This window comes from Hyposmocoma kahamanoa, unplaced genomic scaffold (assembly GCF_003589595.1).
Source record: "Hyposmocoma kahamanoa isolate Upper Pololo Valley unplaced genomic scaffold, ASM358959v1 114, whole genome shotgun sequence".
NCBI lineage: Eukaryota > Metazoa > Arthropoda > Insecta > Lepidoptera > Cosmopterigidae > Hyposmocoma > Hyposmocoma kahamanoa.
In genome coordinates, this window is record NW_020653383.1 from 5,049,628 (window position 1) to 5,062,293 (window position 12,666).

Genomic DNA, 12,666 nt, shown 5'->3' on the forward strand with positions numbered 1-12,666 from the left:
TATCACTTGTTTTGATTGTCTAACTCTCTGAATACTTATATGCGATATCGTGAACGCAATTTGGCCAGTCTGGTGAATTATGGCTTTAACTCTCTCTTTAGAGGGAACTTGGCCCGACAGTGGGAAGGGTATAGATTGATGATATGAGCAAACCGGTTTAGTGTTTGTCAGAGAACTTATTAATTTTGTTTTCAAACAGAATCACAAAACTTACTCGACATGGAAATACTTTTCCGTACTTGGCATAAGTGTATCCGTAAGGCGTTTTATTTTTGAACACAATGTCTCGTGCAACTAAAAGGTCATTTTTCTTAAACATACCTAAATAAAACTGTCCACAACCTAAATCTATGCAAAAATAAATGAAAATAAAAGTAAATAATTTCCAATACGCCTGCATTTTCAATGTTATTTAAACAAATCCCCAATGGATTTCATTAATGTTATTTTGCATTTTACATGTAAACCAAAATTGCAATGAAAACTGTGAAATCAATTTAAAAACACAAATTAGGTATTTAATTTAATCCCATGTGATTCTAACGCAATTAGAAAAACGGTAAATGTTGTGACAACACACACAAAAACAGATTTTGCTCGGTTTGATTCAAGGAACAGGCTCTTGTGGAACTCATCTTGTGTAGATTAGAAATGATATTTATTGCGTGATTGAACGTTTTTATGAGGTTTGGAGGTAGAGTTACTAGTGATTTAAAAGCTGTAGTGTTAGTAGGTTATCGGTCCGTAGCTAACCATAGTAGGAAGTTTGCTTTACAGGTTTAAATTAAAATTGCCCCAAAGTGCGCAATTCTATGAAATTTCTACTTTTAGCTAAACTATTTGTATAGATAAATATAATCATTGACATTGACGTTAAAAAATCAAATTACTTTTATTGAGCCTATAATTTGATGACGTAGTTTTAAATACGTGCATTAAAAACATCTAATTTTGAATTAACAAAGTCAAATGATCTTTATTTCGCTGTTTACAATATTCCAAGTCGTCTTTACTACATATGTATTGTTTTTAGTTTTATTATTAAATTTGTAAGACTTGCTTTAGCTGCAACAAAAATATGCTTGAATATTTTCGAATATTTTTTAACAAAGTCGTTAAAAAAAATCGTGTTATAGGTGAAATTACAGGCATATGGGACTTGTCAACTTATGTCTCTGGATGTTTTTACACAACACTAAGTCAGAAAATATCACTATTATACTATCAATATCTAGTTACAATTTGCATGGCACCAATGTAGTGAGAGTTAGCGCGTTTGCGCGCTGTATTCGTTCCATATCCGAGACTATACAAATCTAGGAAACTCTGACACACTTCAAATGTCGCTTGTGCACTAAGTCCGATTCAAATCCGAGAAATACGAATATCGCTTGTACACCTAGAGATAAATTGACACTTCGGACACCTGTGACATTTCGGACCGTCATTTCTTGGATTCGTAACTGATCGACTTGAACTTAGTGCGCTAACGCTCTTAGAAAAATGAGGGACTTACGTGTATTACATGACGATAAACTGCTCTTTGACAAGCACATTGACTATGTAGTGAACAAAGCATCCAAGGCGCTTGGCTTCATCATTTGGATATCGACAAAGCTAGGTGTCCTAATGAGGATCGCCATGGGTAATATTGATTGGTCACAATTGTCGTTACATATAAAGCTACACCCTAACCTATTGCAATACAGACGACGACCACCTTTGCAAGTATCGTTTTCGAGCACTAAGTATAGACAAAACACATACCTCGTGCGTGCATTGATACTTTCTAATAATCTCATCACTAAACGAACCTGGGGGTCATAATCTTTCAAAAAAACAATCTTATTTCAACCTAAGCATAATGTAAGCATATTATAATAATATTCATACTCGTACCATGACAAACCAGTCAACCAACTAATGTATTATTGTTATATAGTGATAGAAAGGACGAACGATTTCCCAAGATTGTCTATTGCTTGCTAAAAATAGGAAAGAAATAACGCTATATGAACTGCGTAATGCCATCTTTTTCTTTTTTGATGGTCCGTCCTATCGTAGTATAATGTTAAAGTACTTATCGTTATTATATTATTTACATTCAGATAATTGTAACTGCCAAAAAATTAAAAGTATGTAATAAACAAATGTATTAAAATGACGTTATTTTCAATTATATTTCCTCATTTACGTGAAAAAACAAATAAAACAAGTTGAGTTTTGATTGTCACGCTGTGAATTCGGTATGATAGTCTAATAGTATCAATCAGTGTCGCTGGCATAATTTTACGAAGTTAATGTCACGTCTTTATGATTAACGAGAATATTTCCCATGTAGGTAATGTTCAGGTTTTTCGTAGAGTTGAGAGTATAAAATTACTGTACAACTCACTAGTGCGTAGTATCCTAAAATACTGCAGTGCAATTTGGAGAATTCATTTTGCCACACACTACCCAAGAATTGAACGAATTAAAAAAATGTTTGTGCCACTTGGCATATTCTCAGGGAATGGCTAAACAATCTTCCAAACTGAGACTCGAGCGATTTCATATGAGGAGCGTTGAAATCCGTAGTGATAGATTAGATCTTATTTTACTTTACAAGTTACTACGAAACCAAATTCGTTGTGCTCAGAATAGATACCCCCGATGCCACCAATCACTTTGCCTACCTCTACAAATTTGGTACTAACTCATCCTTATACAGAATTTGTAACTTGTATAAATATGAATAGTGAAAATTTAGACGTACGTACTGATTATTTGCCTTTGATTTTGAAAAATAATGAAATATGATATTGTTGTCGTATAAATAGACGTATGTAGTTACAAATTTGTTTCTAATAACACTTAAGTTAAGAAGGTTTCATTATTGCATGCGGTGTTTACCTGTAATTAGCTGCGCATAAAATTTAAAACCACAAATAAATGTGACTAGTAAATAAGTCACAATGTAATAGCTGTTGGTAAACTAAAGTAAATATAAAAATTAAATATAATAAACCCAAATCTGTTCCCACATACTTAATATTGACGACCGTTTCGCTTCTGTTTAGGACAGCTGTCAAAATTACAAAATATTCTGTTACATTCAAAAATTGTTTGCGTCATTTATATAGCATCTGGTTTATTTAATATGTATATCTTAAATATTTTTTTGCATATTTATGTATGTACACTACGTATTTTTATTAAACCAGAGAGAACCACTTCTTTGTCAAGCACCGTATGAGTAAACATCTTTCGAGTCTTTGTGGATTTTCGTATTATTCAATAACGATATAAAAGTGGAAATTTAGTGAATTTATCTATCTCAAGTAAAAGACGTCATAGTGTTTGTGATATTTAGCATTAATTATTGGTGAAATAAGCTATAAAACACTGCGTTTGTACAGGAGTCTTTACACAAAGAAATAATCACCTGATTAGTGCGTGACCGACACACGCTTCCGGAGTGTTCCTAATTTCGTCGTTATTACTATCGGTGGACGGATTATAACTGCCTACACTTTACCCGCTAGCCAGTTTACCGTCAACATGTCAAAGATTAAGTAACGTATCGAGTATCAATTTGTGCCTATTATTTGTGTGTCTCTCGGAGGAATCTTGGGAACTTGGCTTAAACGAAAATGTCGCTTGAATGGGGATGCTGTGAAAGCGTATCTTCCGGCGAAAATGAGATAGACTATGCTATTTGCTCGTCTTGCAATAAGGCGTACCATTTTTATTGTTTACACATCTCCGCGGACGTATAGAGCCACTGGAAGTGCCAGAATTGTGTTCGCCGTAAAACACGCAATAATAAGGACACTCCCATACGCTGCGTTGCAGAATTTTATAAACAAGAGAGCGCCCTGCTCTACAGTTGCCGCCTCAAGATGTAGCTCAATCTCTGACGCGAGAATATGCGTCAAAGATAATGAGAGAAGTGATAAAGTCCGAGATGAAGGCAGCTACGGTCGAACTTGGATCAGTTCTGTCGAACTTGTTCAGTCAGGAAATCAAAACCATCAAAGATGATATAAGGGAGGTCAAGAATTCTATGGATTTTATTAATTCTGAATACGAAGACTTCAAAAAGGGAGTATCGTCAGACGGCTGAGAACTTAAAATGCCTAGACGCGGAATGTACCTCGATGCGCTCATCTATCAGTGAGCTCAACAATCGTATAAATATGTTAGAACAACAGAACAAATCCAATAATATGGAATTGCAATGCGTACCTGAGAGTAAAACGGAAAATATAGTTTGACTGGTGATGAATATGAGCGGTTTCCTCAAATGTGAGCTTAAAGCAGAAAATATTATATATGGTGCAAGAGTACCCAAAGCAAAACGGACCAGTCTTCGACCAAGACCAAAATTGTTGTCCAACTCAGCGCTGTAAAAATACGCGACAGTCTTCTTGCTGCGGCAATAAATTATAATAAGGCTAATCCTGCGGACAAATTGCACACGAATCATATGGGCATTTCTGGTAATAGACATCCTATATATTTCGGAGCATTTGTCACCTGCTAATAAATTGCTACACGCTGCCACTAGAACTAGGGCTAAAGAGTGCACTTTTAAGTATGTATGGGTCAGGGGGGGGTAAAATTTTTGTGCATAAGAATGAAACCTCTAACTATATTATAATCAGGGATTTAATTTCCTTGGACAAATTAGTAAAATAAGTTTGTCATCTTTTATATAAATTCTTTATTTCAAACATATATACTTATTTTTTATGAAAAAAATTCTCGTCTTTAAATGTTTATTACCAGATTTGTCGTGGTTTAAGATCAAAAACGGATGTTTTCTACTGTAACCTTACGTGTTCTAATTATGACATACTAATACTAACAGAAACTTGGTTAATAGAACAACAGTTAACAGAGAAACATCAGGTATTAATCATTTTAAAGACGGAGGAGGTGTGCTTATTGCAATTTCAAATCAGTTCATATAGAGTTAAGGAATGGGAAAGCCAAAGTGAAGATCTTTGTGTTACCCTGACTGTGCCAAGCAATGTCACCAAATTACAGTTAGCATTGTGTGCTGTACATTTACCTCATCCTGTAAACAAATCTAGAATGGAACTCTTTGTAGAAAATTGTAATAGAGTGTCTGAAATTCATGATTACTTTACATGTATTGTGGGTGATTTCAATTTAGGTACAATTGGGACAATGTAAACAATAACTCCAGAATGCCAAACTTTTTACGATTTTACTTTAGTAAGCAATTTAAACCAATTAAATTTTTGTAAAAATAGAATGGGTAGAACATTTGACCTGGTACTCACACATTTTCCAGTTTGCAAAGCGAGTGTTTCACAATATCCTATGATTAACTTGGATCCTTTGCATCCTGACTTGATCTTCCAGCTATCATTTCTGGCCGACAAAGCGCTTAGTCCTAATAATAAATAACAGTAAGGTTAAATTTTTACAAAGCTGATTTTGACGTCATAAATAATGCGCGAGCCGAAATTGATTGGTGTAGGTGGTTTCTGGATGTCAATGATGTCAATAAGATGCTGGATATTTTCTATTGTGAGGTCAAGCGAGTAATCACTAAATTTGCACCTATTATCAGGGCTAAGAACTGTAAATTCCCTTACTGGTTCTCTAGACCATTAATTAGAGCGTTAGCTGAAAAAAATAAGATTAGGCGTAGATTCAAGACATATAACAATCCTATGGATGAAGTGGAGTTAAACATTTTAACTAATCGTTGTCGAAGACTTGCTACTGACTGTTATAATAACTATGTCAAACGTGTTGAGCAGTCCATTCGTTTTAATCCCAAATTTTTTTGGTCTTACGTACAGGCAAAGAGAGGAGGCTCAAGTTCCAATCCTAGTATTTTAAGGGATGGCAATGTATCGTCTAACAGTGGTAGTGACATGTGTAATATGTTTACAACGTATTTTTCGTCGGTATATGAACCTCCTGATCAACACGCGTATGATATATCAGACCATTTGAAATGCATCTCATCCTCCAGTGATAACCTTCCGACTTTAACTTTATCACAAAATAGTGTTCTTCAGAGGTTGCAAGCTTTGAATGCGACAAAGGGAGCAAGATTCGATGATATACCTTCTTTTTTTCTTCGTAACTGTGCAGAAAAATTAGCTGGGCCGGTCACTTCTATATTCAATATATCGTTAAGTTTAGGTTATTTTTCCGACCAATGGAAATTGCTCGTGTTATACCTATTCCCAAGTTCGGAAGAGTGGAACTTATAAATAATTACAGACCTATCTCCATTTTAGCAACATTGGCAAAAGTCTTTGAAGCCTTGGTTTGTCCTATTTTGCAAGCATATTTTAGTAAATATTTAAGTGAGCACCAACATGTCTTTGTTAAAGAACGATCGACAGTAACGAATTTAGTTTAATATATTAATACATAAATAATAATATAAAAAAAACAAATAAAAAATAAATTTTAGTTTAATTTGCATTTACGGAAATGATATTCAGATCTATTGACTCTCACCATCAAGTCGATATCATATATACGGATCTTAGTAAGGCCTTCGACAAGGTACCACATAATATACTATGTAAAAACTTTCAGTTTATGGCATTGGTGGTTCTTTTTACAAATGGCTGAAATCGTATTTGGGGGATAGATTATTTTATGTAGTCATCAACGGTTATCGTTCTCAGTTGCAACGAGCAACATCAGGCGTGCCCCTGCGCTCACACCTGGGACCAATTTTATTTAATATATTCATAAACGATCTTCCATTTACTATTAATAGTTCTTCTCCTTTTGTGTACGCCGATGACTTGAAAATTTCTAGGGTCATTTTAAGTGACAATGACTCTAAGCTTCTTTAAACTGATTTAAATAATGTGGTACATTGGTGTGACAGCAATGTATGGAGTTGAACGTTGCAAAGTGTACTCACATTAAACTTACTAGAAATCTTTCACCTATCTCCACTAATTACTACATAAAAGGGACACTTCTGGTTGAGTCTGATATCTCGGACGGAGTTCGAGATCTCGGTGTGATACTTGACAAAAAATTCACTTTCGTACCTCATATTGATAAAACCATAACAAGTGCCTCTCGTATCTTAGATTTCTTACTCAGAACCTGTACAGTGTTTAGGAGTCCAAAAACAGAGTTAATACTTTATATCACCTTAGTCCGTAGTATTCTGGAATACTGTAGCACTGTGTGGCGTCCACATTTTGCCACTCACTCACTGAGATTGGAGAGGATACAGAAAAGGTTTGTGAATCATTTGGCGTTCTACACTGGACAAGCTAAAGAACTTTGTTCATATAAATCTAGACTCACAAAGTTCCAAATGCTGTCGTTGGAGAAGCGACGGGACATTTAGATATGATGTTTTATATAAATTATTAAATAATGAAATTAAATGCAGTTCAGGCCTAAACCTTATATCATTTAATGTTCCCCGCAGACTACCTAGATTTTACATCAAGCCTCTTTGCAAGCATTTTCGCAGGACTGCTTTAGGCGCGAATTCTCACATTGCAAGGCTTTGCCAGTTGTACAATGATCACTACGCAACGATTGATTTACACTACTTCTCTGCAGTAAGAACCAAGCGCGAAATGTCGTCACCTTCCTAAAACTTCGTCACCTAATTTCTTTTTTATGCTTTCGCTTAGTTTTAAGCTATTAACACTATTTGTGTTTGTAAAAACAGTGATTTATATAATTAAATTAATATTTACACTTTTCTTTTTGTAAGTTTCTTTTTACTCTGCAATAATTTATTGTGCATGTAGTGTTTATAATAGATTGTGCACTTAGTTTTAAGTTTTTTTTTTGCATGTATGTTTTCTGATATTTTATTGGTGTAACAATTGACCAAATAAATTAAAAAAGTAAGTTTATTTTGTTATCACTTTGTTTGTACTTTTGGATTTTCCTTTTATAACAGATATATGCCAATCTGTTAGTTAACAAAAATTTCCTTTTTGAACAGGACTAGTTACTTACAAATGCTAATAGCTAATGAGTAAGTATTTAGCATCTATTTAAAATAATTAATGTCACAATTATAAGAATGTATTAATTAATTATTATGGCTGAACTTGCACTAGCGGGAAAATGGTGTTTATAACTATTTCTTTGGAAAATCTGGAACCTGAAGATGAAAACCAATGAAGATTAGAGTTATCTCTCTTTGTTTTATTGTATCACTTGCTTTAGGGATACGAATTATTTCTATATACTACAATGTGTTGAACTGTTTGTTGAAATAACTGAAGTATGAAACATTTTGGGTTCACACCTAGTAAATTCAGGAACTCGTCCGTGTTCGAATTCGTTCTCCGGATAATTAGCCATGAAGGCCTCAAAGTCGTTCATTTTAAAGATATTTTAATACTAATTTATAAACCAAAACAAAAAGGTAGGTAAATACGTAAAATAAAATAAAATGTCAGAGCAACTCAAGAGAAAACGCAAATAACCAGTGATAAAAATGTTAAAACATTTTCAAGTCAAACTTAAGACAGCTAAAGACTGGTTTTGTACAAAAATAAATGGAATTCAATCACAAACACCCACACACACACACACACACACACACACAGTTATCATAGTTTAGAGCTATCAATTTAAATATTTTAATTTTTGTATGAAAGTAACGTCTGATTAATTATTAAAAGCATGAAACAAAAGTTGTTGTTTGTAACGTTAGGATAATAGCCCTGCGAGATTGTTATTATTTTACAAATAACCCTGTATATTATATGAGTGTGTATATTATCTATCTGTATATTATAGTATCTGTCTGTATATTATATTACAAATAAACATTAGCAAGTCGCTGAGAACAATGACCAAAGAAAAACAACCTTAAATAAAAGAAGAAGTGGCAACAACAGATTGGCATATAATCTTGTTAACTACTGTGATTTCTACTTCTGAGCGACTCATTTTCATTAGCCATTCCTTCCGCATCATCGTTTTCGATTCCTGTGGTACCCTTGGCGTCTGCATCATCACCTGTTGCTTCCTCTTCTGCTTCTGACTCGTCATTTTCGGTCTTAGTCCCGGCCTCTTCTTCTTCATCACTTTCAACATTAGTTGTATTATTTTCATCATTACCATTAGTGTCAGAGTTAGACTCATCATCAGCACTTTCATCGGGTTCTTTGGATTTACTTGTAGTAACCTTAGGTGCTTGACACCCTGCCTGAATAGTGACAGCTATAGGTAAATTGTAAGTCCAAATCTTCACAACTATGTACATTTTTTTTAATCCGCCGCGTATTACTTTTACTTTTGGACCATGGCTGAAACCAAGACGATCTGCGACTCGAAAGTACGTTAGCTGTAGATGAAATAATAGCAATATTAATAATAGAGCGAAATTCCGTGTGAAACTATTAGAAATGTTTATTGAAACCGAATCCTTTCACTGGAGCTCAATGTGATACACGACAAGTTGCTGGACTGGAGAAGGTTCTAGAATCGAAGTATGTTACTGGAAAACGCTGACATTTGTGACCATATTACGATGATTCTTTTTTTGTTGCAAATGGGATACTTCTGTAGAGAACCCATTCGAATTTGATGCTAATATTTCCCTTCTAAGGGCAAGTTAGGGTATGAATTCTATGGAATTTCACCCACTTACAGATTTAAATGAAACTTGGCATTATAGATGTAATTCCAAAGAAGCTGTGATTCACACACTGGATCTTACTCGATTTAACGAATTTCGTTGGCTATTTAGCGCGGTAATGCTGCCAGTGTTTTGGGGACGTTTGAACCAGCAAAGATTCAGAGCGATCGATAGTCCTTTTTCATTGTTAGTACAATCCAACTAGTGTTGGATAAAAAAGGCTAAGTCTGGCGAATTGCATTATTAATTTTTATGTGACGAAGCCTATTGCTGATTTATATTTGTGTCTTCCTAACGAAACCTACGTTGCGGAAAGATATAATTATGTAATTAATTTAGTTTTTAAATGAATTGAATTGTATTTAGTTTTTGAATGAATAAAAGGCGGTTCTATTCCAAAGAAAATAAAATGTTATAGTAATTTAGAGCTGATCTGAGCTATGTGCGCTGCCCACTGCCACTTCAACTTGCTAATCCTTCGAGCTATGTCGATGATTTTCGTTCTTTTACGGATCTCTTCATTTCTGATTCGATCACGTACAGAAATGAAGAGCATTGCGAACATGCTCGCTCCATAGCTCGTTGAGTGACTTTGAGCTTTTTTATGAGGCCCATAGTAAGTGACCACGTCTCAGAGCCGTAGGTCATCGCTGGCAACACGCACTGCTCGAAGGCTTTTTCCTTCAAGGACTGCGGTATTGCGGACGAGAAGACGTCCCGGAGCTTCCCGAAAGCTGCCCAACCGAGTCGGATTCGACGATTGACCTCTCTCTCGAAGTTGGCCCTGCCTAATTGGACGGTTTGTCCGAGGTAGATCAACTCGTCAACAACTTCGAGAGTAGAGGTTAGGTTAGGGGTGGGTATGTATTGAATGGGCTCATGTAATTCGTTTTTATGAAGACTTCAATATGAGTTACTAGTAACGAATACGGTGAAGGCAGCTAAGCAAACTTTGGAGGTGGGTTTTTAATAAAAAAAGCTTATAATTATCTTTAACATTGTACTGGCCAAATAAATGTTACGAATCATCGCAGGGACCTGCACTCAACTCAATTCAAGTTCAAGTATTGCGTTTATGTGTAGTTGTTCGAATTTGCTCTAGTGACTGGAGCAAAATTGAAAATTAAACTGTCTAGATCAACATTCAAGTTCCGATTGACTTGTGCCTTCCCTGGAAGATCGTGGCTTAGGTATATGGATTATACTAAACGTTACAATACTTACACAACAAGCAAAGGTTTTTCCATATTTAAAGGTCGTTTCACCAAAGGGGACTTTTTCTTTGTAGACGATATCTTGCGTCACCAAAATATCGGAATGTTTAAACATTCCAATAACAAAGTCTCTACCCACAGCAACATTTACAAAAGATATGTATAATAATGCTTTTAGATACATGTTACTTATAATATAATCTCTTTATATTTTCAGTCGTTTTAAATCAGAGATGTAGTAAACACTTAAATATCTCTGTGAAACATAACTACAATAAAGTGCTAACAATAAAGTAAAAACGCGTGAAATTATTTTTCTAATCTAAACTATTCGGTATTAGCTATAAATATTTAATGTATGTGCTATAATTTTTAATTTTGCTTTTAATACCTATAGTTACGTAAATGCTACAGGTTCACATATGTAGGTGAATTATTATGTGCCGTATATATACGTCATCATAATAGAGGTTAGTACTGTCATTATATCTGTTTCTGGAGTCAAGTAGTAATGTGAGCATTACAGTGTTCCGGATTTGAAGGGTAAGAGGGCTGGTGAAAGTATGGACACAGGGCGCAGTAGCAGTGCACCTTAAATCTTAGCTATTAAAGCTCTCATTCATTCATATCGTCTCGATGGCATACACAAAAATGCTTGCCATCGTGGTGAAGGGATTTGCCAATTGGTTTTAATGTACTCGCTGATTGCTACCCAGGGTGCGCCAGATGTACAGGAGTGGTGCCGTGCGGGGAGTCTCCTTTCGTGCACACCAAGCCATCAAAGCTCTGAGTGTTACTTTTTTTGTAATATCAAGTGGCGGGACGAACAAGTCGTTCGCCTGATGGTAAGCTACACGCCTGTACATAACAATTGCAGTATTCTCAGAGCTTTAAATTGCAAAGATCTTAGGGACTCTGCCACTGCGCCCGTCACCCTGTGACATACGTTGACATGTACCATGTGCCTGTAATTTCACCAGCACCCTTACCCTTCAAAACTGGAACACAGTAATGCTGACATTACTGCTTGGCGGCAGAAATAGGTAAGGTGGCAGTACTTCCCTGGACAAACTCTTTCACAAGGAGCTCTACTGCTACTAAACACTACTAGACACTAGAGACTCTTATGGGTACTCTTATGTTGCTTACCATTAGTCTCACGACTTGTTTGTCCCGTCACTTGATTTCTTAAAAAAACGACGTGACGTCGCATTACTATGAAATTACCTAATATATTCTAGCGTGGTTTGAGAGCCAAATATGTTGAAGGATTAACTTACAGACACGAGTATTAGAGGAAGACTATTCATCTTTAGTCTACTATGTACAAATTTTCAAATAGGAATTGTATACATTTGCGCCATATGTACTATAATTTCTGACATGAATTTGTGATAAAGGAGTCATCATATGTATTGACTCAGAAACGCATTAACCCGGCCAGAAAAAGCTTTATGTACATGTAATAGGAGTGACAAAAACGTTGCGCGTTTCATATAATGAAATAAGTACGGTAACTTCATACAAACTTGGCAGCATGGCTTGTATGTGTGCACGCTTACCGCCGTGTACAGACGCACACATTCGCATAGCCTAACGGTATTCGCATAATTGCGCGGGTTGGCCGTCGCACATGCCATTACTTATAGAATCGAAGCGGTCGCTTAGTGTTTAAAAAAATACATTAATTAGTACAGTTATTGTTGAATTTATTGTAATTATCATGTACAATCGAATAGATGAGTTAAGGTACTTCTCAGTTCGTGTCGGTTCCAGTCCAATGCCAGATTTTCTGTATTCTACAATGTGTCTTTCACTGCGCATCTGCGCCAGGAA

At 35.4% G+C, this 12,666-nt stretch overlaps 1 protein-coding gene across 1 annotated transcript; it reads right to left on the reverse strand.

The window, feature by feature from the left end:
• Positions 1–8,574: 8,574 nt before the first annotated feature.
• LOC113239705 (uncharacterized lipoprotein SSP0535-like) lies at positions 8,575–10,887 on the reverse strand. The gene is made up of 2 exons (XM_026476791.1): positions 10,841–10,887; positions 8,575–9,322 (listed from the first exon to the last, which is right to left on the reverse strand). The coding sequence occupies exon 2, from the start codon at positions 9,239–9,241 to the stop codon at positions 8,891–8,893; it is 351 nt and encodes a 116-aa protein (XP_026332576.1). The 5' UTR covers positions 9,242–9,322; positions 10,841–10,887; the 3' UTR covers positions 8,575–8,890.
• Between the last annotated feature and the right edge of the window lie 1,779 nt (positions 10,888–12,666).